The 26,634-nt window shown below is 49.1% G+C and overlaps 2 protein-coding genes across 2 annotated transcripts; both read left to right on the top strand.

The window, feature by feature from the left end:
- The first annotated feature begins 1,217 nt into the window (after positions 1-1,217).
- LOC123439131 (60S ribosomal protein L2, mitochondrial-like) lies at positions 1,218-3,034 on the top strand. Its single transcript, XM_045115880.1, has 2 exons — positions 1,218-1,382; positions 1,875-3,034. Exon 2 carries the CDS (start codon positions 1,875-1,877, stop codon positions 2,829-2,831), a length of 957 nt encoding a protein of 318 aa, XP_044971815.1. The 5' UTR covers positions 1,218-1,382; the 3' UTR covers positions 2,832-3,034.
- A 6,216-nt stretch (positions 3,035-9,250) lies between these two features.
- Positions 9,251-10,264, top strand: LOC123439077 (oleosin-B6-like). Its single transcript, XM_045115828.1, has one exon. It carries the CDS (start codon positions 9,251-9,253, stop codon positions 10,262-10,264), a length of 1,014 nt encoding a protein of 337 aa, XP_044971763.1.
- Positions 10,265-26,634: the final 16,370 nt, after the last annotated feature.

Below are 26,634 nucleotides of genomic sequence, written 5' to 3'. Positions count from 1 at the left end.
CTCTAGGCGACATCCACGTCCTTTCACCAAGTTTAGACCTTGCTTGTCCTCAAGCGAAAGCCGATAACGAAACGATGACCACATGCATTGAGAGAGAGAGGTGTCGATAAAAACAAAATACGGACATAGCAGCATCATGCTCATTAGTATAACAACAAATGAAACTTTATAAAATACTTCATCACATCATTCTCATCATATAAAATTTATCATAAAGGCTCCTTATAAACAAGTAGCAATTTATTACAACATTGAATTACGAGGCATAAACTCTATTGAAAACTAACAAACTCTGTTCTGAGTCAACTTTGCAACACAATTATCCGAAACTCCAAACATTTCAAAACAATGGAACAGTTTACAAAAATGAAAGCAAGATTTGTAAATTCCAAATTTTTTTAGAAAAGCATGAAAAAATATAAAAAACAAGTTTTTTTAAAGCATGGAAAACAAATTAGAAACCCCAAGCAACGTTTGGCGAAAGTGAATATTTTCGAGAGTTGTGAAGAATTTTTGAAAGCGGGTACATTTTTTGAAGAATCCTGACTTTCCTTTGAATTTTTAAATAAATAAAAATTGAAAATAAGAATATTGTTTTAACTTGTGATTTTTCCAAGGCGGAAACAATTTTTGAGATTACAACAAAATTTGAAACACGAACATTCTTTGAAATTTGAACAAAACATAGACATGAACAACCTTTTGAAATTTCCAAACGTTTTTCGAGAATGCAAACGCGATGACTCGTTCGGATCACGCGGCTATCAACCACCTGTTCGTCGTAGCTGAGCAGGAGAAGTCGCCGGGTCGAATCCTGCCGGAGAAGCACACCCTTCTTGATAGCAGATGACGCCAACCCCTTGTAGCATGGCTGGCGATATAGAGCACCAGCATCGTGAAAACGTCGGGAGTTGCGTCGTCCTTCCCTTCGCCTACCCGCCGTGTCACCCCTCATCCTCTCTCGTGCGGTTAAGTTAACACTTTCCTTGTATCCCTGGCAATATTTATATCGAATTTGTTTATTAAGTACTCTTTCTGTTTCTAAATATTTTTTGTTGGGAAAAACTAAATTACTTTCCTCCAACAACAAATATTATGGTACGGAGGGAGTAACAAGCATGTGGTTACTTTTGTGTATGAAAAAAAAAACAGGTCCCAGCTTCAAGAGTTATTTCGATTTGTTATTTTAACAGGCGTGTGGAGTGGAGGGATGAAAAGGAGAGACCTGAAGAAGCCACCAGGCCCGGCCCAGCCCAGCCCACGATAGCACCAATCTACGACCCGATCCATTTCCGCTTCCACCTCTCTCTCCTTCCACTCCCTCCCTCCGCCGCCGTCTTACTCCCCGCGCCGCCGCCGTCCGGCTGCCGTCCGTCGCTCAGGTACGCCGTCCCTCTCTGCCCCTATCCATCATTCAGTACGATGGTGCAGTAGGATCTCAAGGTAGAACTAGGGCGCTCGCTCCCTCGTGGACCCCCGACCCGGATCCCGTGTTCTGGCGCCCCCAGGAGCTCATGCCTCATGGTACTAGTACATGCTTCCGTCCAAGTCACCGCCGGCCACGCAACGGCGCCGCGCGCCTCGTGGACCAGCCGGCGGTGCCAGCGGCGAAGCTCTTGATCTTTTGCTCTGGATCAGATAGAATAATGTGACCACGATGTTTCTTTTTAATCAGTATAAAGCTAGATGTTTGTCGCCTGCTGTCTTAAGATCGTTAGAAATTGCATCTCGCTACTTTCTGTGCATTCTTTGTGGTTATTTCGTTCATCCTTTAGGGCCTTGATTTATGGAGGCTTATCTACTTGCTGGCTGCTAATACATGTTGTTAGTCCTTTGAAGCTTTACCATCTCTTTGGGGATTCCTATGCCTGCAGATGCACAAGTTCAAGACTTTGGCCAAGGCCCTGACCGGCAAGACCGTCACCGCTGGGAGGAACTCTTCCGGGCGAATCACTTCTTTTCACCGAGGGGGTGGATCCAAGCGATCGCTCAGGGACATTGACCTTAAAAGAAACACTTGTTCAGTCGGCATTGTGGAAAGGATTGAGTATGATCCCAATCGTTCTTCTCGGATCGCTCTTCTCCGATGGATCGAAGGGGTAGGGCAGAAGGATCCGGCATACAAGGCCGAGCGTGCACCTGTCAACTACATAATCGCCAGCCATCAAATGGAACCGGGCAGCATGGTGGTGAACAGCGACTCCTCCAAACCTTCCACGACGGGCTCCTTGATGCGACCTGCCCACAATGCTGATTCTTTCCTTCGGTTCCAAGAGCTGTTTCGCAAGGCCAGCCAAGGCGAAGAGGGCACTGATGGCCAAGCAAAGGATGCGGCTGCCACCACAGCAGCACCGCTCATGCCTGCCGATCTGCTGGACCTCAACTCCAAGGTGGGAAACTGCATGCCATTGTCTGACATCCGCATGGGAACATGGGTGCACAGCATCGAGCTGCGTCACGGCCAGGGGGCGAAGCTCGTCCGGGCCGCTGGAGCGTACGCCAAGGTGGTGAAGGAGTCAGCCACGCAGTGCCTTGTGCGGCTGCCGTCAGGCGTCGAGAAGCTGATAGACTCCCGGTGCCGGGCCACCATCGGCATCGTCTCCAACCCGACCCACGGCGCGCGGAAGCTGAGGAAGGCAGGGCACAGCCGGTGGCTGGGCAGGCGCCCGGTTGTCCGTGGTGTGGCGATGAACCCGGTGGACCATCCCCATGGAGGAGGCGAGGGGCGCACCAAGGGCGGCAGGCCGTCGGTGTCGCCCTGGGGGAAGCCCACCAAGGCAGGTTATCGGACCGTGCCGAAGAAGCCAAAGGCCCAGCTGTCCCGCGACTGACCGACGGCCTTGATGGAATCCGGCTGTTGGTCCAGGGAAAGGTAGGAAGCAAGATTTTGATTGATGCGGCTATGGACGGACCATGACAAAGGATTGTAGTAACTCATGCTTGTTTTTGTTTCTGCAAACGGTTTCCCCTACCTACAGGAGCGCTTTGACTTTATTATTATTATGTATCAATAATAACCAGTGATGTTTGGACCTGCCTGTGCCCAGTTCGCATGCCTTTCTCGCATTTCTATGTTAGTATGTTTATTAGGTATGTTGCTTGTGATTGATAATTTGCTCTGTCTGTCTGGTTAAGCAAAGTGGGGACATGATGATGTGCTTCTAGTCTCTGTAGCTGCTGTTCCAAGTCAAAAACATGCATGTGATGAGTTGCACATGTATACTCCCTCCGCCTGAAAATACTTGTCATAGAAATGGATGTATCTAAATGTATTTTAGTCCTAGATACATCTATTTTTATACATTTGTGCGACAAGTGATTTCAGACGGAGGGAGTAGTTTTCAGTGTGTTTATCTGAAGCTGAAGCTGATTCCGATGTTGTGTGCCTTTGTTAGTTTATAAATCCACCATTATGTTGAAAGTAAACATGATTGATTAATTTGCCATTCATACATAGTAGGATCTACGGAGTAGTAGTTACAATCAATGCCTGTGGAGTTGATCCTGAATTCCTGACGGCGGTATTCAGTCAGTATGCACACAACCTTGCAGCAGTGCGTATCTGATCCAGTCCAGTTTTGCTTGCACTCTGACGAGATGGATGTTTCAGGAGGTCATTTTGGCTTTGTTTGTTACAGTTACACGGACGCCTTTGTTGCCAGATTTGCATATTAGGGAGCATAAGTTGCAGTGAAAAGAAAATGTTGGTCTAAAACTATCAACATGGGATCTATCTGTACCTAATACTAAAGCGGCTACTGATTCGGTCGAAAAACGGTCGCGGCCATTTTGCAAAAAAAAAAACCCTCCTCTTTTATGATAATCACCCCGCAGTCCATGATGAGGGGAAAAAACGGCTCAATTTATTCTTTTGTCATCCCTGTGTGCACGTTCGGCTGCAGATCCAACGGTGTCGCTTCCGATCCTATCGGGAGATGACGCAGGACGACGGCGGCGGGGCTCCGCGAGGCGGGGAATGGCGGGGAAGCGATGGACATCGGTGCGAGCCGGGTCAGGTCGGGATCCAACGCGGCGGCGCATAGTGCGGTCCGGCGGCGACCCTCCATGGCCGGCAGCGGCGCTCCGCGTCCCTGTAGATGGGGTGAAGAGAAGGGAGAATAGGGACGCGGCGGCGCATAGTGCGGTCCGGCGGCGACCCTCCATGGCCGGCAGCGGCGCTCCGCGTCCCTGTAGATGGGGTGAAGAGAAGGGAGAATAGGGACGCGGCGGCGCATAGTGCGGTCCGGCGGCGACCCTCCATGGCCGGCAGCGGTGCTCCGCGTCCCTGTAGATGGGGTGAAGAGAAGGGAGAATAGGGACGCGGCGGCGCATAGTGCGGTCCGGCGGCGACCCTCCATGGCCGGCAGCGGCGCTCCGCGTCCCTGTAGATGGGGTGAAGAGAAGGGAGAATAGGGACGCGGCGGCGCATAGTGCGGTCCGGCGGCGACCCTCCATGGCCGGCAGCGGCGCTCCGCGTCCCTGTAGATGGGGTGAAGAGAAGGGAGAATAGGGACGCGGTCCGGCGGCGACCCTCCATGGCCGGCAGCGGCGCTCCGCGTCCCTGTAGATGGGGTGAAGAGAAGGGAGAATAGGGACGCGGCGGCGCATAGTGCGGTCCGGCGGCGACCCTCCATGGCCGGCAGCGGCGCTCCGCGTCCCTGTAGATGGGGTGAAGAGAAGGGAGAATAGGGACGCGGCGGCGCATAGTGCGGTCCGGCGGCGACCCTCCATGGCCGGCAGCGGCGCTCCGCGTCCCTGTAGATGGGGTGAAGAGAAGGGAGAATAGGGACGCGGCGGCGCATAGTGCGGTCCGGCGGCGACCCTCCATGGCCGGCAGCGGCGCTCCACGTCCCTGTAGATGGGGTGAAGAGAAGGGAGAATAGGGACGCGGCGGCGCATAGTGCGGTCCGGCGGCGACCCTCCATGGCCGGCAGCGGCGCTCCGCGTCCCTGTAGATGGGGTGAAGAGAAGGGAGAATAGGGACGCGGCGGCGCATAGTGCGGTCCGGCGGCGACCCTCCATGGCCGGCAGCGGCGCTCCGCGTCCCTGTAGATGGGGTGAAGAGAAGGGAGAATAGGGACGCGGCGGCGCATAGTGCGGTCCGGCGGCGACCCTCCATGGCCGGCAGCGGCGCTCCGCGTCCCTGTAGATGGGGTGAAGAGAAGGGAGAATAGGGACGCGGTCCGGCGGCGACCCTCCATGGCCGGCAGCGGCGCTCCGCGTCCCTGTAGATGGGGTGAAGAGAAGGGAGAATAGGGACGCGGCGGTGCATAGTGCGGTCCGGCGGCGACCCTCCATGGCCGGCAGCGGCGCTCCGCGTCCCTGTAGATGGGGTGAAGAGAAGGGAGAATAGGGACGCGGCGGCGCATAGTGCGGTCCGGCGGCGACCCTCCATGGCCGGCAGCGGCGCTCCGCGTCCCTGTAGATGGGGTGAAGAGAAGGGAGAATAGGGACGCGGCGGCGCATAGTGCGGTCCGGCGGCGACCCTCCATGGCCGGCAGCGGCGCTCCGCGTCCCTGTAGATGGGGTGAAGAGAAGGGAGAATAGGGACGCGGCGGCGCATAGTGCGGTCCGGCGGCGACCCTCCATGGCCGGCAGCGGCGCTCCGCGTCCCTGTAGATGGGGTGAAGAGAAGGGAGAATAGGGACGCGGCGGCGCATAGTGCGGTCCGGCGGCGACCCTCCATGGCCGGCAGCGGCGCTCCGCGTCCCTGTAGATGGGGTGAAGAGAAGGGAGAATAGGGACGCGGCGGCGCATAGTGCGGTCCGGCGGCGACCCTCCATGGCCGGCAGCGGCGCTCCGCGTCCCTGTAGATGGGGTGAAGAGAAGGGAGAATAGGGACGCGGTCCGGCGGCGACCCTCCATGGCCGGCAGCGGCGCTCCGCGTCCCTGTAGATGGGGTGAAGAGAAGGGAGAATAGGGACGCGGCGGCGCATAGTGCGGTCCGGCGGCGACCCTCCATGGCCGGCAGCGGCGCTCCGCGTCCCTGTAGATGGGGTGAAGAGAAGGGAGAATAGGGACGCGGCGGCGCATAGTGCGGTCCGGCGGCGACCCTCCATGGCCGGCAGCGGCGCTCCGCGTCCCTGTAGATGGGGTGAAGAGAAGGGAGAATAGGGACGCGGCGGCGCATAGTGCGGTCCGGCGGCGACCCTCCATGGCCGGCAGCGGCGCTCCGCGTCCCTGTAGATGGGGTGAAGAGAAGGGAGAATAGGGACGCGGCGGCGCATAGTGCGGTCCGGCGGCGACCCTCCATGGCCGGCAGCGGCGCTCCGCGTCCCTGTAGATGGGGTGAAGAGAAGGGAGAATAGGGACGCGGTCCGGCGGCGACCCTCCATGGCCGGCAGCGGCGCTCCGCGTCCCTGTAGATGGGGTGAAGAGAAGGGAGAATAGGGACGCGGCGGCGCATAGTGCGGTCCGGCGGCGACCCTCCATGGCCGGCAGCGGCGCTCCGCGTCCCTGTAGATGGGGTGAAGAGAAGGGAGAATAGGGACGCGGCGGCGCATAGTGCGGTCCGGCGGCGACCCTCCATGGCCGGCAGCGGCGCTCCGCGTCCCTGTAGATGGGGTGAAGAGAAGGGAGAATAGGGACGCGGCGGCGCATAGTGCGGTCCGGCGGCGACCCTCCATGGCCGGCAGCGGCGCTCCGCGTCCCTGTAGATGGGGTGAAGAGAAGGGAGAATAGGGACGCGGCGGCGCATAGTGCGGTCCGGCGGCGACCCTCCATGGCCGGCAGCGGCGCTCCGCGTCCCTGTAGATGGGGTGAAGAGAAGGGAGAATAGGGACGCGGCGGCGCATAGTGCGGTCCGGCGGCGACCCTCCATGGCCGGCAGCGGCGCTCCGCGTCCCTGTAGATGGGGTGAAGAGAAGGGAGAATAGGGACGCGGCGGCGCATAGTGCGGTCCGGCGGCGACCCTCCATGGCCGGCAGCGGCGCTCCGCGTCCCTGTAGATGGGGTGAAGAGAAGGGAGAATAGGGACGCGGCGGCGCATAGTGCGGTCCGGCGGCGACCCTCCATGGCCGGCAGCGGCGCTCCGCGTCCCTGTAGATGGGGTGAAGAGAAGGGAGAATAGGGACGCGGTCCGGCGGCGACCCTCCATGGCCGGCAGCGGCGCTCCGCGTCCCTGTAGATGGGGTGAAGAGAAGGGAGAATAGGGACGCGGCGGCGCATAGTGCGGTCCGGCGGCGACCCTCCATGGCCGGCAGCGGCGCTCCGCGTCCCTGTAGATGGGGTGAAGAGAAGGGAGAATAGGGACGCGGCGGCGCATAGTGCGGTCCGGCGGCGACCCTCCATGGCCGGCAGCGGCGCTCCGCGTCCCTGTAGATGGGGTGAAGAGAAGGGAGAATAGGGACGCGGCGGCGCATAGTGCGGTCCGGCGGCGACCCTCCATGGCCGGCAGCGGCGCTCCGCGCCCTGTAGATGGGGTGAAGAGAAGGGAGAATAGGGACGCGGCGGCGCATAGTGCGGTCCGGCGGCGACCCTCCATGGCCGGCAGCGGCGCTCCGCGTCCCTGTAGATGGGGTGAAGAGAAGGGAGAATAGGGACGCGGCGGCGCATAGTGCGGTCCGGCGGCGACCCTCCATGGCCGGCAGCGGCGCTCCGCGTCCCTGTAGATGGGGTGAAGAGAAGGGAGAATAGGGACGCGGTCCGGCGGCGACCCTCCATGGCCGGCAGCGGCGCTCCGCGTCCCTGTAGATGGGGTGAAGAGAAGGGAGAATAGGGACGCGGCGGCGCATAGTGCGGTCCGGCGGCGACCCTCCATGGCCGGCAGCGGCGCTCCGCGTCCCTGTATATGGGGTGAAGAGAAGGGAGAATAGGGACGCGGCGGCGCATAGTGCGGTCCGGCGGCGACCCTCCATGGCCGGCAGCGGCGCTCCGCGTCCCTGTAGATGGGGTGAAGAGAAGGGAGAATAGGGACGGCACGGCTACCTCCTCCTGGTCTGGCGACGGCTCTGGTCGCCTGATTCAGATTTGAGCCTCGGTGTCCAGGCTCCTCTCCTCCCCGCCGCGCGACGTGGGTTGCCCAGCCGCCACTCTCCCATGTCCGCTTCTCCCTGTGCCGCCCTTCCCTCCTCTCCTTCCCTTCCCTCTCTCCGGTTCTCGCTATCTCACCTCCCTCTCTCTGTCCTTCGCAGGAAGCCATGGCCGTCGGGCGTCAGGGCAGCTGGAGAAACACAGGGGCTGACCGCGTTGTGTTGGGCCTTTGCTGTAGGAAAACACACAGGATGAACGCACGTTGACGGACAGCCTGATGCGTACGCCACCGCCGCCATGAATCTCATCGCCACGCCCGACCGTCCTTCCTCTCCGGCTTCCATCCAACGAGGCGTCGCCGCCCTGCTCTCCTCCCCCACCCGCCCAAAGCTCATCGGTGCCACCCTTAGTCTCCTCCACCCGAAGCTGACGGCCGAGTTTTCCCCATTACTTAAATCCCTCACCCAGCCCAAAACAATCAGGATTTTTGCTAGAAATTTTGGCAGCATAACGGGTTGGCAATAAGAAAGAATGATGTCATGTTCATTCCAAAATTTGTTCATGCACTCCAAGACAGTCATGGAACATTTTATACACTCACCTTACATCCAACAGGTTATAGTCGTTCCGCCGATGCCACACCATGATGAACAGGTGGGACACTAGGCAGAATCAAACAACCATGGGAAAGTTGTCAAACAACCACAAGTTCTTCATTTTCCACGACAAACTGGACCGGAAAGCTTGTCCTTGGCTTCTATCGCAGGGGGTGCCACATCCATTTTAATTATCGATCGACCTTGGATTATGTTGTTGTAGACATCTGGGTTTGGACGAGCCAGCCTAACTTGCGGCTCGCTCCGCATGCAGCTGGAGGTTTGTGAAGAAGTTTATCGTTAGCGCCCCCGCGTATACCTTATTCATACGCATTTTTTGAGTTTTTATTAAAGAAAAAAAATAAAAAAGAGAAGGATGTTGTTGATGGAGATGGAGATGGAGCAAGCAAACACGTCGCAAGCAAGCAAAGATTTGTTCCTTCTAAAGAGAGATTCCAAGTATACATTCTGCAGGGCAAAGCAAAGGCGTGTCCTCTCGTCGTCGTCATCGTCGTCTCCCCTCCGCGGCGAGGCAGGATCAGATTCCATGCCCGCCATTGCCGGCATCATCCTCCGTCGTCTTCAAATGAGATTGTTTTGTTTGCCTCCGATCCGCTATAAATCAATCCCGCCGCCGTCGTCGTGTAATCAAAATCAACCAACCAACAAACACAAAGGAGTCCATGGCGGACGGCGACCACCACCAGCAGCAGCCGCCCAGGTACTGGTTCCCCTACTGGACCGGGACGCCCCCGGTGCGCCCGCACGCGCCGCGCCGCCCGTCGCCGTCCTCGCCGCGCCGCCAACCCACCAGAGGCGCCGCTCCTACGTCTCCGACCCCGACCCCGACCCCGACTCCTCCTCGTGCGGCGCAGAGCCGGGCGTCCCCGTCGCGGGCCTCGCCGCTCGCGCCCATCCGAGAGCCGCCGCCCAACACCAGCTCCAACGCCGGTGCTACTGCCGCCGAGCCGGCACCTAAGCCGATCGCTCTGCCCGCGGCGCCCAAGCCCAAGGACGTCGACGTCGTCCCGCAGCCGGACAAAACCACCGTGCACCCGCCTGCCGCTGCTGCTGCTGCCGCCGCTCAGACCAAGCACCACAAGGAGGCCGACAGGGACGACCACAAGAGCAAGGACAAGAAGCACCACGCCGGCGGCGAGGACGGCAAACTCAAGGAGAAGGACAAAGACAAGCACCACCATGCCGACGCCGGCCAGGACGGCAAGCACGACAAACTCAAGGAGAAGGAGAAAGAGAAGCACCACCATGCCCATTCCGGCCAGGACGGCAAGCACGACAAGGAGAAGGAGAAGGGGTCCAAGGCGCTGCACGGGCAGATCAAGGAGGCTGGCGTCGCCGACGTGGTGCACGGGGCCACCGGCTCATCCGGCTCCGGCCACGGCCACCAGGCGGCGAGCGTGATCACGCTGGCGGGGGAGAACAAGGGCGCGTCCATGAAGGTGGGCGGCGGCAACAGCAAGGACGCCGCGTGGGAGGAGCATCACGGCGGCGGCGAAAAGAAGAAGCAGGGGATGATGACGGCGCTCATCAACAGCAACGTGCAGGTGATCAACAACTCGCTGATGCTGCACAGCTCATGCAGCGGCGGCGACCCCGGCGTGCACCTCAAGCTCTCCGCCAAGTCCAACTCCACCACCAAGGACAAGCACAAGCAGGCTGCCGCTGCAAAGAAATGAGCGCCGTCGCCGACTCCCCGGCCGGCCGTCCGGCCACTGTATACTATGTATCATATGAGCCGTCCAAATGTAACTATGTGCAATAAGAGCAGCTCTCGCAAGTCCGTCGACTGAAACAGTTCATAAATTAACTATGATCTGAGAAAAAGTTCATAAATTTTTAAAATTTCACGGATTTATAAAATTAATTCATGAATTTGAATAAAGTTTTTAAAAAGTTCATTGGACTGAAACAAAGTTTATAAATCTTAAAAAAGTTTATCATTTAAAAAAACTTCATCCATTTCAAAAAAAAGTTCATCATAATTTGGAAAAAGTTCATCAATATTCAAATATGTTCATAAAATTTTAATAAAAAAAATTCGTAAAATTCTGAAAAGGGTTCATTTATTTGGAAAAATAGTTGTTTGTTTGAAAAAAAGTTAATCAAAAAATGGCTGCGTTTTGGAAAAACGTTCATAAATTTTTAAAAATTTCACGAATTTTTAAAATTAGTTCATGAATTTGAGTAAAGTTTTTAAAAAGTTTGTTGAACTGAAAAAAACGTTCATAAATCTTTAAAAAGTTTCTCATTTTAAAAATATTTCATCCATTTCATAAAGAAATCATCAAATCTCAAAAATTTCATCATAATTGGAAAAAAGTTCATCAATATTAAAAAATGTTTATAAAATTTTAAAAGAAAATTCATAAAATTCTGAAAAGGGTTCATTAATTTGGAAAAACATTTGTTCGTTTGCAAAAATGTTAATCAAAAAATGGCTGCATTTTTCCATAAAAATAAAAAATATATAAACATTAAAATGAAAATGAAAAAGTAATGAGAAAAAAATAAACCAAAGAAAAACCAGTCCTAAAAAAACCTAAATGAAAAAACGCATCTAGAAAAGTTTTTGGAACCTTCACAAAACCGAAAAACCTTTCCTTCCAATGGGCCGGCCCATGACCGAACGTTGTAGGCGTCGGTTAAGAAAAATGCACTTTAACCAAGGACCGCAGCACCAAATAGGATTCGTCCCCCCACACCCCCTACGCACGCACGGGAAAAGGACACCCGAGGAGAGCGGGGTGGTGGTTGGGGGTTCGCCCGTTGCTCGCAGGGGAGCGAGCGAGCGAACGGGAAAAGGGATACCTAATCTTATCCCTTTGTTAGGATCCTTTTAGCGTGCCCAACGGAATGGTCATTGACCCATTGCCTCAATCATTTAAGTGTATTTGTGAGGCTAGCTAGTCAGTCTTGTTTACATTACCTGTCACCCGTGCATTGTTCACGTAGTAATTGGTCTTATAAGGTTAGGTGCAGTTTGGCGAGATGGACGACCCGATCTAGCTCAGCTCTTTCATCCAGCAGTCAAGGGAATATGCAGATCGTCCAGCTGGTGATATTACTTACTTACTATGTAAATAAATATAAAAGCGTTTAGAACATTACTTTGATTATCTAAATATTTTTATATTTTTTTACGGAGGAATACTTGGCGACCAAAATTCACCCATCTCCTGCTAGTGCGGAAAAAGGGCAAGGGGTTATGACTCACAGTGCTAGCTGGGCATGCACCTAATTAATCCTTGATGCACCTGCTGTTGGAAATATGCCCTAGAGACAATAATAATTAGTTATTATTATATTTCTTTGTTCATGATAATCGTTTATTATCCATGATATAATTGTATTGATTGGAAACACAATACTTGTGTGGATACATACACAAAACACTGTCCCTAGTAAGCCTCTAGTTGACTAGCTCGTTGATCAAAGATGGTCAAGGTTTCCTGGCCATGGGCAAGGGTTGTTACTTGTTAACGGGATCACATCATTAGGAGAATCATGTGATGGACTAGACCCAAACTAATAGATGTAGCATGTTGATCGTGTCATTTTGTTGCTACTGTTTTCTGCGTGTCAAGTATTTGTTCCTATGACCATGAGATCATATAACTCACTGACACCGGAGGAATGCTTTGTGTGTATCAAACGTCGCAACGTAACTGGGTGACTATAAAGATGCTCTACAGGTATCTCCGAAGGTGTTCGTTGAGTTAGTATGGATCAAGACTGGGATTTGTCACTCTGTATGACGGAGAGGTATCTCGGGGCCCACTCGGTAATACAACATCACACACAAGCCTTGCAAGCAATGTGACTTAGTGTAAGTTGCGGGATCTTGTATTACGGAACGAATAAAGAGACTTGCCGGTAAACGAGATTGAAATAGGTATGCGGATACTGACGATCGAATCTCACGCAAGTAACATACCGAAAGACAAAGGGAATGACATACGGGATTATATGAATCCTTGGCACTAAGGTTCAAACGATAAGATCTTCGTGGAATATGTAGGATCCAATATGGGCATCCAGGTCCCGCTATTGGATATTGACCGAGTAGTCTCTCGGGTCATGTCTACATAATTCTCAAACCCACAGGGTCTGCGCACTTAAGGTTCGACGTTGTTTTATGCGTATTTGAGTTATATGGTTGGTTACCGAATGTTGTTAGGAGTCCCGGATGAGATCTCGGACGTCACGAGGGTTTCCGGAATGGTCCGGAAACGAAGATTGATATATAGGATGACCTCATTTGGTTACCGAAAGGTTTTCGTGCATTACCGGAAAAGTTTCGGGCTCATCGGTAGTGTACTGGGAGTGCCGGGAGGGGTGCCGGGGACCATCAGGAGGGGTGTCACGCCCCAAGGGGTCTCATGGGCTATGGAAAGATATAAACCAGCCCCTAGTGGGCTGGAATAAGTTCCCACTAAGGCCCATAAGGTCTGAGAAGGAAAAAACACAAGGTGGAAAGAGTTTCCAAGTGGGAAGGTGGAATCCTACTCCAAGTAGGATTGGAGTAGGACTCCTCCACCTCCAATTTCGGCCAAACCTTTAGGTTTTGAGGCTGCCTCCTCCCCTCCCTCCCTCCTATATATAGTGGGGTTTTAGGGCTGATTTGAGACAACTTTTGCCACGGCAGCCCGACCACATACCTCCACGGTTTTACCTCTAGATCGCGTTTCTGCGGAGCTCGGGCGGAGCCCTGCTGAGATTAGATCACCACCAACCTCCGGAGCGCCGTCACGCTGCCGGAGAACTCATCTACCTCTCCGTCTCTCTTGCTGGATCAAGAAGGCCGAGATCATCGTCGAGTTGTACGTGTGCTGAACGCGGAGGTGTCGTCCGTTCGGCACTAGATCGGAGCGGATCGTGGGACGGATCGCGGGACGGTTCGTGGGACGGTTCGCGGGGCGGATCGAGGGACGTGAGGATGTTCCACTACATCAACCGCATTTCTTAACGCTTCTGCTGTGCGATCTACAAGGGTACGTAGATCGGAAATCCCGTCTCGTAGATGGACATCACCATGATAGGTCTTCGTGCGCGTAGGAAAATTTTTGTTTCCCATGCGACGATCCCCAACAGTGGCATCATGAGCTAGGTTCATGTGTAGATGTAATCTCGAGTAGAACACAAAAGTTTTTGTGGGCGGTGATGTGCGTCTTGCTTCCCTCCTTAGTCTTTTCTTGATTCCGCGGTATTGTTGGATCGAAGCGGCTCGGACCGACATTACTCGTATGCTTACGAGAGACTGGTTTCATCGCTACGAGTGTCGGTTTCGGTTTCTCCAACTCCGTTGCTCAAAGATGAGCGGCGGGTGTCGGTTTCTCCAACTTTAGTTGAATCGGATTTGACCGAGGAGGTCCTTGGATGAGGTTAAATAGCAATTCATATATCTCCGTTGTGGTGTTTGCGTAAGAAAGATGCGATCCTACTAGATACCCTTGGTCACCACGTAAAACATGCAACAACAATTAGAGGACGTCTAACTTGTTTTTGCAGGGTATGCTTGTGATGTGATATGGCCAACGATGTGATGTGATATATTGGATGTATGAGATGATCATGTTGTAATAGTTAATATCGACTTGCACGTCGATGGTACGGCAACCGGCAGGAGCCATAGGGTTGTCTTTAAACTAACGTTTGTGCTTGCAGATGCGTTTACTATATTGCTAGGACGTAGCTTTAGTAGTAATAGCATGAGTAGCACGACAACCCCGATGGCGACACGTTGATGGAGATCATGATGATGGAGATCATGGTCTGACGCCGGTGACAGGAAGATCGTGCCGGTGCTTTGGTGATGGAGATCAAGAAGCACATGATGATGACCATATCATGTCACTTATGAATTGCATGTGATGTTAATCCTTTATGCACCTTATCTTGCTTAGAACGACGGTAGCATTATGAGGTGATCTCTCACTAAAATTTCAAGACGAAATTGTGTTCTCCCCGACTGTGCACCGTTGCGACAGTTCTTCGTTTCGAGACACCACGTGATGATCGGGTGTGATAGACTCAACGTTCACATACAACGGGTGCAAAACAGTTGCACACGCGGAACACTCGGGTTAAGCTTGACGAGCCTAGCATGTGCAGACATGGCCTCGGAACACATGAGACCGAAAGGTCGAGCATGAATCGTATAGTTGATATGATTAGCATAGAGATGCTTACCACTGAAACTATTCTCGACTCACGTGATGATCGGACTTGAGATAGTGGATTTGGATCATGTACCACTCAAATAACTAGAGAGATGTACTTTTTGAGTGGGAGTTCTTAAGTAATATGATTAATGGAACTAATTGTCATGAACATAGTGTAATGGTCTTTGCGAATTATGATGTAGCTTGCGCTATAGCTCTACTGTTTTTATATGTTTCTAGAGAAAATTTAGTTGAAAGTTGATAGTAGCAAACTTTGCAGATTGAGTATGTAAAACCGAGGATTGTCCTCGTTGCTGCGCAGAAGGCTTATGTCCTTAATGCACCACTCGGTGTGCTGCACCTCGAGCGTCGTCTGTATATGTCGTGAACATCCGACATACACGTTTCTGATGACTACACGATAGTTCATTACAAAATACTTAATGGCTTAGAAGCAAGGCGCCGAAGACGTTTTGAAACGTCACGGAACATAAGAGATGTTCTAAAGAGATGAAATTGTGATTTCATGATTGTGCCCTTGTTAAGAGGTATGAGACCTCCGACAAGATTCTTTGTCCACGAAGTAAAGGAGAAAATCTCAATCGTTGAGCGTGTGCTCTGATTATCTGAGTACGACAATCGCTTGAATCAAGTGGGAGTTGATCTTCCAGATAAAATAGTGATGGTTCTCCAAAGTCACTGCCACCAAGCTGTGAGAGCTTCGTGATGAACTATAACATATCAAGGATAGATACAATGATCTTTGAGCGATTCGCGATGTTTGACACTGCGAGAGTAGAAATCAAGAAGGAGCATCAATAGTTGATGGTTAGTAAAACCACTAAGTTTCGAGAAAGGCAAGGGCTAGAAGGGATACTTCGTGAAACGACAAAGCAGTTGCTGCACTAATGAAGAGACCCCAGATTGAACCCAAGCTCGGGACTAAGTGCATCTGTTATGAGGGGAACGGTCACTGAGGCGGAGAAACTCTAGATACTTGGTAGATAAGAAGGCTGGCAAAAGTCGAAAGAAGTATATTTGATATACATGATGTTGATGTGTACTTTACTAGTACTCCTAGTAGCACAAGGGTATTGGATACCGGTTCGGTTGCTAAGTGATTAGTAACACGAAATGAAAGCTACGGCATAAACGGAGACTAGCTAAAGGCGAGGTGACGATACGTGTTGGAAGTGTTTCCAAGGTTGATATGATCAAACGTCGCACGCTCCCTCTACCATCGGGATTGGTGTTAAACCTAAATAATTGTTATTTGGTGCTTGCGTTAATCATGAACATGATTGGATCGTGTTTATTGCAATAGATTATTCATTTAAAGAGATTAATGGTTACTCTATTTGCTTGAATAATCACCTTCAATGGTTTATTGAATCTCAATCGCAGTGTTACACATGTTCATGAATTGGTGCCAAAAGATACGAGGTAATGATGATAGTACCACTTACTTGTGGCACTGCCGCTTGAGTCATGTTGGTATAAATTGCATGAAGAGGCTCCATGCTGATGGATCTTTATACTCACTTGATTTTGAATCACTAGTGACATGCAAATCATACCACATGAGCAAGGCCTTGTTTTCATTGAGATGAAACAAGATAGTAACTTGTTGGAAGTGATACATTTTGATGTATGCAGTCCAATGGGTGCTGAGGCACGCAGTGGATATCATTATGTTCTTACTTCAATGATGATTTGAGTAGATACAAGAGTATTTACTTAATGAATCACAAGTCTGAAATACTGAAAAGTTCAATTATGTTTCGAAGTGAAGTTCATCGTAACAAGAGGATAAACTGTCTACGATATGATCATGGAAATGAATATCTGAGTTACGAGTTTTGGTACGCAGTTAAGACAATGTGAAAATTGTTTTGTAGTTCATGCCACCTGGAACATCATGGTTTGATGATATGTCTGAACGTCATAGCTACGCACTATTTGGTATGGTGCATGCTATGATGTCTCTTATCGAATTACCACTATCGTTTATGGGTTATGCATTAGAGACAACCGCATTCACTTTAAATAGGGCACCGTGTATTTCCGTTGAGATGACACAGTATAGACTGAGGTTTAGAGAAATCTAAGCTGTCGTTTCTTGAAAGTTTGGGGCTTCGACACTTTTGTGAAAAAGTTTCAGTCTGATAAGCTTGAACCCAAAGCGGATAAATGCATCTTCATAGGATATCCAAAACAGTTGGGTACATCTCCTATCTCAGATCCGAAAGCAAAGTGTTTGTTTCTAGAAACGGATCCTTTCTCGAGGAAAGGTTTCTCTCGAAAGAATTGAGTGGGAGGGTGGTAGAACTTGATGAGGTTATTGAACCATCACTTCAACCAGTGTGTAGCAGGGCGCAGGAAGTTGTTCCTGTGGCGCCTACACCAATTGAAGTGAAAGCTGATGATGGTGATCATCGAGCATCGGATCAAGTTACTACAAGCCTCGCAGGTTGACAAGGTCGCGTACTACTGCAGAGTGGTACGGTAACCCTGTCTTGGAGGTCATGTTGTTGAGCAACAGTGAACCTACGAGTTATGGAGAAAGCAATGGTGGGCCCGGATTCCGACAAATGGCTGGAAGCCATGAAATCCGAGAGAGGATCCATGTATGAAAACAAAGTGTAGACTTTGGAAGAACTACTTGATGGTCATAGGACTATCACTAGTGGGGACGGGGCCTTTAGCCCCGGCCCATAAGGGGCTTTAGTCCCGGTTCACCAACTGGGACTAAAGGGGCGGGACTAAAGGCCTGACCTTTCGTCCCGGCCCTCTTACAAGCCGGGACTAAAGGTGCTCCACGTGGGCGCCTCGTAGCGCCCCAGGGGCAGGACCTTTAGTCCCAGTTCGTTACACGGGCCGGGACTAAAGATTTTCAGATTTTGCTTATTTTCGGTTTTTTTTAATAAAATTATTTTTGGGTTTTAGGGTTTTAGGGTTTAGGTGTTCGGGAGATTAACGTGATGCCTCGTTTGGTGTTCGGGAATTAGTTTTCATATAATTTAAATAGAAATAATTATGCATATATATATATAAGGTTAACTTATCTTACAAGCGAGCATATATATACAATTATATGGAGATATGAATTATCGGGACTAGAGCCCGTCTATTTGATTACATGGACGAACATCAGTAATGGCCCCTAGCTACACTAAATCGTCCTTTGTCATCTATAGCTTCCGTCCTCACAAAGGTCGCAAGCTCCTCTGCAACAGCAATCGCGCGTTGCTCTGGTAGGACCTTCGTCGTCATGGCCGTGTGCTATATAAGAAGAGGAGATGAATATGAATATCAATCATGATAACAAAGAATGACGGGTAAAAATAGAGGTGTGAATGTTCATTGCTTACGTCGAATCTGTGATCCTTGTGCTCGGAGGTAAACGTGCGAATGGTCTCGCAAACATAGTATCCGCATAGATGCGTTCCCCGTGGCTGCTGGTCACACTTTACGAGAATAGAATATATATAATCAAAATAATAATCTAGCATCATAAATGTATTGAAAATAGAAGTATATCATACTACTACTTACCTGAGCCGCTCTAAAGGTCAACCTCTCATGCTCGCTACCGGGAGTCACGCACTTGAACCGCTTCCAAACCCTGCCCGACAAGGATAATGATTTGCTAAGTTTTTCATTAATTGATATATCAGAAAATCGTCGAAAGAGACCGATAGAGCGCAAGAATGATTGAAATTACCCTTGAAGCATGTCCTGCAGGCTTTGGAACTGTTCCAAGGGTCTCGATAATGGGTCGAAGGCATGAACTCTTCCCTTATCAATTTGAATGTCCAACAGAATCCAATGAAAGCTGCACATGTATATATATATATATATATATGTGTGTGTGTGTGTCAGTAACTTATCAATTACACTTATAAGTGAATGGACACAACAGAGTAAAGACTCTCACCTGAAGTTGTATGGAAACAGTATGTGGTCACAGAAATTTTGATCTATTAGAAACCTTAGAAGGTTTTCCTCCGTCTCCTTGGGATAATTAGTTAGCGTCGCTATATGTATTTTATCTGGGTCAATAAACCCAATATTTAGGATGCTCTTACTTTTACAATCCAGAATCTTCATTCTGCATAATAGAGTACAAGTTATATATAGACAATGAATTGAAATAACTAAACAAGTTATATGTAGACAACAAATTGAAAAACTTACAGACAATAGCAACTCATAAGCGATTTGTCGAGGGCGTCGCCATTGTACATCTGGAAGAGTTCATCAAAGTCGATATGGATTTGTTCGGGGCGGCCGTAGTACTCCTGTGGGACACTCAGCACGATCATCGTTCTCCCATTCTTTGATTCACTTAAGTACCATTGATGCAAGTAACGCATATTTGTTGGGAGATCATCTTTGCTGACCAAAGTCTCACCCATCACAAACTGTGGCTTAGGGGCTACCCCAGCCTTGGTTATCTTGTCGTCTTGGGAAGACAACAATTCTTCAACCGAGACACCACATGCAGCCGCCAACTCCTGTGCTATTTCTAAAGCTAGCCCCTGCACCGGAGGGGGAACATTCTCGGTTAACACCTTGAGGGGTGGGATCGACTGTTTGGCCTGTTGTCCAAGCTGAGGAACGTCTGATTTTTTCTTGCTTGTAGTTGAACTTGACTTGCTCCCACTTGCACTTGCACGTGATCTGCTCTTTTTCACTTCCTTCTGCAATGTGCGTGTATAGTCATCAGGCTTATGGTGTAAGTCATAAGGTCTGATAGGAAGATTAGCATGACGTACCTTTGGGAGGGGCGACCGTTTGCGCTTTGGGGTGCTCTGTGGCTTAGGAATCGTCGGCGGAGCATTCTTGGTGGCACGCTCCCGCTTAGTATCCGGAGCGGGCGGCGGCGGAGACGGACGACCCAAGTCCGGCGGCGGTGATCGAGATGGACTCGTGTTGTGCTGGCCGACGTCATGTGGAGGGCTTGCACGTGATCTGCTCTTTTTCACTTCCTTATGCAATGTGCGTGTATAGTCATCAGGCTTATGGTGTAAGTCATACTGTGATGGAAGGGTCGTGAAGTATTTTGCAAATGCTATTTGCTTCTAGGTGTATTCCGGGCGGGGCTCGGGTTCTTTCTTTTTCATCTGCGCATCATGGTGTTCCTTTGCTATCCTGGCGTTTTCCTTGGGGGTACGATCATAAGGTCCGATAGGAAGATTAGCATGACGTACCTTTGGGAGGGGCGACCGTTTGCGCTTTGGGGTGCTCTGTGGCTTAGGAATCGTCGGCGGAGCGTTCTTGGTGGCACGCTCCCGCTTTGTATCCGTGGCAGGCTCAAGCTTTGTATCCGGAGCGGCCGGCGGCGGAGTGTTCTTGGTGGCACGCTCCCGCTTTGTATCCGTGGAAGGTCAGGCTTTGTATCCGAAGCGGGCGATGGCGGAGCGTTCTTGATGGCACGCTCCCGCTTTGTATCCGTGGCAGGCTCAGGCTTTGTATCCGGAGCGGGCGGCGGAGCGTTCTTGGTGGCACGCTCCCGCTTTGTATCCGTGGCAGGCTCAGGCTTTGTATCCGGAGCGGGCGGCGGCGGAGCGTTCTTGGTGGCACGCTCCCGCTTTGTATCCGTGGGAGGCTCAGGCTTTGTATCCGGAGCGGGCGGCGGCGGAGCGTTCTTGGTGGCACGCTCCCGCTTTGTATCCGTGGAAGGCTCAGGCTTTGTATCCGGAGCGGGCGGCGGCGGAGACGGACGACCCAAGTCCGGCGGCGGTGATCGAGATGGACTCGTGTTGTGCTGGCCGACGTCATGTGGAGGGCTTGGAGGTAATGGAGGTGTAGGTGACCTGCGACGACTCGGAGGCGGTGTTGTCCTTGGGGCCGAGCCTGGAAGCTTGATGTAGTTCTTGTCCCATAGGATGACTCCACCCAGTACTTCTCCGAGTGTCCTCTCATCTTCGGGTCCAGCTATGTCGAGCTCCATATCATTAAACCCCGTCATGATTTCATCCACCCCGACTTTAGCAAAGCCAGCTGGAATCTCACGGCCATGCCAGCGTGCATCAGGGCCAGAAGGTAAAGCTTGTCCGACGGCCACCTTCATGGATATGTTCTTGAATTTCTGATGGAGTTCACATGATGTTGACTCCTTGATTCCATCCACGGGGTAGCCGGGACCGCCCTCTATCATTCTTCGTTCATTGTCGGGTGGGGCCTCAGATTCAGCCATGCTGCTTTTCTGCTTAGATGGGGCGCCGGTAATATCAAGTGCAGGATCTTCGTGGCGTGGTACTCCTCTAAGCTCATCAATCTGCTTCTGTTGCTCGTTAATCCTGGCAAGCAACTGGTTGAACTTGTCATTCTCCTCGTCCTTCTGCCGCTTCTTTGCTCTCTCTCGGCTTCTGTAAGTGTCTTGGTCTCTGGCAAACCCAAGCCACCACTTGTAAGATGGACCGAAGCCTCGCGTTCGTCCTCCATGTTCGTCATTGCCGAGGACCAGTGTGAGAATATCTTTATCTCTATCTGCAGTGAACTTTCTTTGTCCCTCCTTAATTTCTTTCACTATCCTTTTCCAATTCTCCCTGGGTATCCTAAGATTGTCATTGCAGATGAGGTCCCCTGTTGTTTTGTCGTACGACCCACCATGCGCAAGGAACCAATTTCTTGCTCTCAATTCCCACTCATCACAGAGTGGTTCAGGTACGATGCCTTTATCTATCAGATCTTGCTCTTTCATTTCCTACTTTGGGATGGCAGTCTCATAGCCCCCTGGCCCCAGCTTGTGGTGATATTTCTTCTTGTCGGCATTTATCTTGTTCTTTTCTGATAATGCCTGGGCATCTTCTAACTCCTTGTACTCTTGAAATTCCTTCCAGTGACTCGCCTGCTTGGCTAGATACCCCTCGAATACTGGCACTTTCTTTGTCTTCAGATAGTTTTTCCATAGCTTCTTCTTCGAGCTACGGAACAGTTCGACCATCTTCTTTAGAGTCCACTGCTTGACTTTGGCCCTCAGTTTGTCTGCGGCGTCTTCATTCTCACATTCTGGCAGGTTGAAATGTGACATGAGATCATTCCAAAGATTATATTTGTACCTTTCGGCGACATAGTCACTATCGGCTGCCCCTTTGCGCTTGTTCCACTCCCGAACACTGATCGGGACGTGATCCCTAACGAGAACTCCGCATTGCTTCTTGAATGTGTCAGCAGCATTCTTAGGAAGCTTGGGTTCGCCCGTAGGCATTATCACCTCAAAGGTGTAATGCGTCCGTGCATCCAACTTTCTAGTCGGGCCTCGTTTCGTAGATTTGCTCGATGTGGAGGCCTAAGAGGGAGAAACATTCGTCAAATGAATGTATATGTATACAATATAGAGCTATCTCCAATATTTTTCACATATTACAAGTGATTGTCGAACTTCATATGTATACCTCGCCGGACTTTATTATTTCTTCACCGGCTTCTCCACCGGCTTCTCCATCAGTGGAGCTATCACCTTCTCCGTCATTGGACCTATCTCCTGCCCCATCGGCTTCATCTTCGTGTCGCCCGACCTCCATTCCATATCCGGAGTCGTTTAGATATGACGTCGGAGATTCAGCTGGTTCAACGTCGGGGCCGTCTTTGATTATATCTTCGAGAAGTTCTTCCTCTTCGAGGTTCCTGATATGTGGATCCATAGTTCTGCAAAAAACGGACATTTGATTAACTAATAAACTAACAAACTATATAAGAGGGGTTAGAAACTTCGAAGGCTCCTTTTATATAGGAGGACCTTTAGTCCCGGGTCTTGGCTAGAACCTAAACTCTAAAATACCAGCCGGGCGGAGCCCAGTCCCGGACACTTAAGCATATACAATAGCCAAACTAAACTAGTTCTATTAATTTTCTTGCTAAAAATAAACTATTAACACTTAAGCATATACAATAGAAAAATTAAACTATTAACACTTAAGCATATACAATAGCAAAATTAAGCAGTAATCTAAGAAACACTATTAACACTTAAGCATATACACTATACAATAGCAAAATTAAATGACAAAAAAAATATTTCTTCTTCTTGTAACCCTAAACTATTTTTTCCTCTTCTTCTATTTCTCCTCTTCTTCTACTTCTTCTTCTACATCTACTTCTCCTCTTCTTCTACTACTTCTCCTCTCCTCTTCTTCTCCTCTCCTCCTCTTCTTATTCTCCTTTTTCTTCTTTTCTTCTCCTCCTCTTCTTATTCTCCTTTTTCTTCCTTTCTTCTCCTTTTTCTTCCTTTCTTCCCTTTTTCTTCTTTTCTTCTCCTTTTTCTTCTTTTCTTCTCCTTCCCTTTTTCTTCCTTTCTTCTCCTTTTTCTTCCTTTCTTCTCCTTTTTCTTCCTTTCTTCTCCTTTTTCTTCCTTTCTTCTCCTTTTTCTTCCTTTCTTCTCCTTTTTCTTCTTTTCTTCTCCTTTTTTTTCCTTTCTTCTCCTTTTTCTTCCTTTCTTCTATTTTTCTTCCTTTCTTCTCCTTTTTCTTCCTTTCTTGTCCTTTTTCTTCTTTTCTTCTCCTTTTTCTTCCTTTCTTCTCCTTTTTCTTCTTTTCTTCTCCTTTTTCTTCCTTTCTTCTCCTTTTTCTTCTTTTCTTCTCTTTTTTCTTCCTTTATTCTCCTTTTTCTTCCTTTCTTCTCCTTTTTCTTCTTTGCTTGTGCTGGCCGGAGTGTTGGGGAGGAGGGGGCGTGGGGCTTACCGGCCGGAGGTGTCGACGACGCGCGACGAGGAGGACGGCGGCGCGCGGCAAGGAGGGCGGCGCGCGGCGAGGAGGACGGCGGCGGAGAGCAGGACGACAGCGACAACGAGGAGGACGGTAGGCGGCCGCGAGCAGGACGGCGGGCAGCCTGACGGCGTCGTCGAGTTCGTCGCTGTGCTGCGCCGGGCAGGAGAACGAGAGGAAGAAGAAGAGAAATGGACGATTTGGGTTCGAAATTCTCTAACTCCCGCTTATACAGGTGGATCTTTAGTCCCGGTTCGGGGTTCGATCCGGGACTAAAGACCCCTTTAGTCCCGGGTGGTGCCATGACCCGGGACTAAAGGCCCTTTTTCGGTAGACCAAAAGGCGGGAAGCAGGGGCCTTTAGTCCCGGGGCGTGGCAAGAACCGGGACTAAAGTGTTGCCTATATAAACCCTCGCCCCTGCCCACCATATCCCCTGTTTTTTGGTTGTTGAAGTGTGACCATGCCATGCTCTTGCCGCTGTAGTTCATGCACATGATGTGTTCGATGAAATGCCCGAGCCACTCTACTTAAGCTTTCTCCTCTCCAAGCTCGACCTCCAAGCTCCATTTTCCTTAATATTTGTCTAGGTTTGGCCGTGCACCAACTGCGAGAACCACCGTGGTGAGCCTCTTGTTCTTATCTTCTTTTTAAAATCAAAAAAATCTTACTTGTATGATTTAGATACATACTTGTATAAATTACTCACTTTCATTATTTTTTGTTATTATATAGTGCGATGGTTTTGGTATCCGCCTCCGTCGGCCCTCGTCCTGTCTATGATTCGGATGTGGTATATATTATCTTTTATAACTGTTTGTTTTATTTAGTGTTTATGACAATTATGACGACCAATGTGACATATATTTTTTTAATCTAGGAGGTATGTGAACCGGAAATTCCAACCCACATAAAAATTCTTGTCGAGAAGTTAAATTTGGTTGAAAAACAAAACAAATACTTGAAGAAAAAATTGAAAATAATTGAGGATAAGAATACGGAACTAGAGTTGCATGTCGCCGATGTCATCGATAATCGCAAGATGAAGATCGATGCGATGCGGTTGAAGATGGATGCAATGCGCTTGAAGATGGATGAAATGCGCTTGAAGATTAGGAATATTAGAAAATATGCCATTGATAAAGAGGTTTGGTATCATTATGCTGTTGGGTGAATTGTTACCTTAGTTGCGATTTTGATCGCATTTGTTGTTGCATTTAAATGTTTTACATAGTTGTTTGTTGTTTTATGAGAGACTTTTATGTATTTATTTTTGCAATAATAACATTTGATCACTACTGTTCTTTGGCTTTAATGTGATGACGAACTTGTATTAATTTGGTCATATGTTTTGCAATGGTTTTTTGATATATTTAATTTCATAGAGATGAATCGCCAATGATAATATTTAATTTCATAATATGGTTTTTTGAACTCCATACTTTTTGTGTGTTCAACAATTTCTGACTTCATCTGATATATTTCGTCCATTTACTTATTTTTTTGAGCTAGTTGACCCTGAAATTGAAAAGCACTACAAATGAACTCTGAAAATATTGAAAGTTGGCATGTTATCATCATTTCACCCACATAGCATGTGTTAAAAAGTTGAGAGGGCTACGACAAAAACTGGATGCACTTCGTGTACAAAACGGACAATCTCTCTCGAAGTATCAGGGTTTCGAACGAGAACTCGTCTCTTACAAAGGGATTTCATTTTTTTGAACTTATTTGAACTCCATACTTTTTGTGTGTTCAAAATGCACCATTCAAAGGCACATCACAAAATTTCAACAATTTCTGACTTCATTTGGTATATTTCGTGCATTTACTTATTTTTTTTGAGCTAGTTGACCCTGAAATTGAAAAGCACTACAAATGAACTCTGAAAATGTTGAAAGTTGGCATGCTATCATCATTTCACCCACATAGCATGTGTTAAAAAGTTGAGAGGGCTACGGCAAAAACTGGATGCACTTCGTGTACAAAACGGACAATCTCTCTCGAAGTATCTGGGTTTCGAACGAGAACTCATCTCTTACAAAGGGATTTCATTTTTTTGAACTTATTTGAACTCCATACTTTTTGTGTGTGCAAAATGCACCATTCAAAGGCACATCACAAAATTTCAACAATTTCTGACTTCATTTGGTATATTTCGTGCATTTACTTATTTTTTTGAGCTAGTTGACCCTGAAATTGAAAAGCACTACAAATGAACTCTGAAAATGTTGAAAGTTGGCATGCTATCATCATTTCACCCACATAGCATGTGTTAAAAATTTGAGAGGGCTACGACAAAAACTGGATGCACTTCGTGTACAAAACGGACAATCTCTCTCTAAGTATCAGGGTTTCGAACGAGAACTCATCTCTTACAAAGGGATTTCATTTTTTTGAACTTATTTGAACTCCATACTTTTTGTGTGTTCAAAATGCACCATTCAAAGGCATATCACAAAATTTCAACAATTTCTGACTTCATTTGGTATATTTCGTGCATTTACTTATTTTTTTGAGCTAGTTCACCCTGAAATTGAAAAGCACTACAAATGAACTCTGAAAATGTTGAAAGTTGGCATGCTATCATCATTTCGCCCACATAGCATGTGTTAAAAAGTTGATAGGGCTATGACAAAAACTGGATGCACTTCGTGTACAAAACGGACAATCTCTCTCGAAGTATCAGAGTTTCGAACAAGAACTCATCTCTTACATGGATACTATGAAAATGAAAAGTGTTTGAGACTTAGTACATTCCATACATGCATTACATAAAAGGTTTAATACATTATTACATTATTGCACCAATATTCCTATCTATTATTTCTGTTTTCTTCTAGGTCGTAGCCATGGAGAATCTTCATCATTCAGTAGGATGCTTGGGTCAGTTTTCACTTTGAAGGGCGGAATTTCATGAAACTTATTATAATCTTCTGACATGTCTGTCTTGTCATCTACTCCCACGATGTTTCTTTTCCCTGAAAGAACTATGTGGCGTTTTGGCTCATCGGACGATATCTTCTTTTGCTGATTTCTTTTTCTCGTTAATGTAGACATGTCCTTCACATAGAAAACCTGAGCGACATCATTGGCTAGGACAAATGGTTCGTCCATTTACGCAAGATTGTTGAGATCCACTGTTGTCATGGCGTACTTTTGGTCTACAACTACCC

This window comes from Hordeum vulgare, chromosome 3H (assembly GCF_904849725.1).
Source record: "Hordeum vulgare subsp. vulgare chromosome 3H, MorexV3_pseudomolecules_assembly, whole genome shotgun sequence".
NCBI classification, from domain to species: Eukaryota; Viridiplantae; Streptophyta; class Magnoliopsida; order Poales; family Poaceae; genus Hordeum; species Hordeum vulgare.
The sequence above is the reverse complement of the archived record's forward strand: the minus strand, read 5'-3'. Positions and strand labels throughout refer to the sequence as shown.

Coding starts and splice junctions, on each gene's coding strand:
- LOC123439077 (XM_045115828.1), top strand. CDS start 9,251: ATGGCGGACGGCGACCACCACCAGCAGCAGCCGCCCAGGTACTGGTTC.
- LOC123439131 (XM_045115880.1), top strand. CDS start 1,875: ATGCACAAGTTCAAGACTTTGGCCAAGGCCCTGACCGGCAAGACCGTC.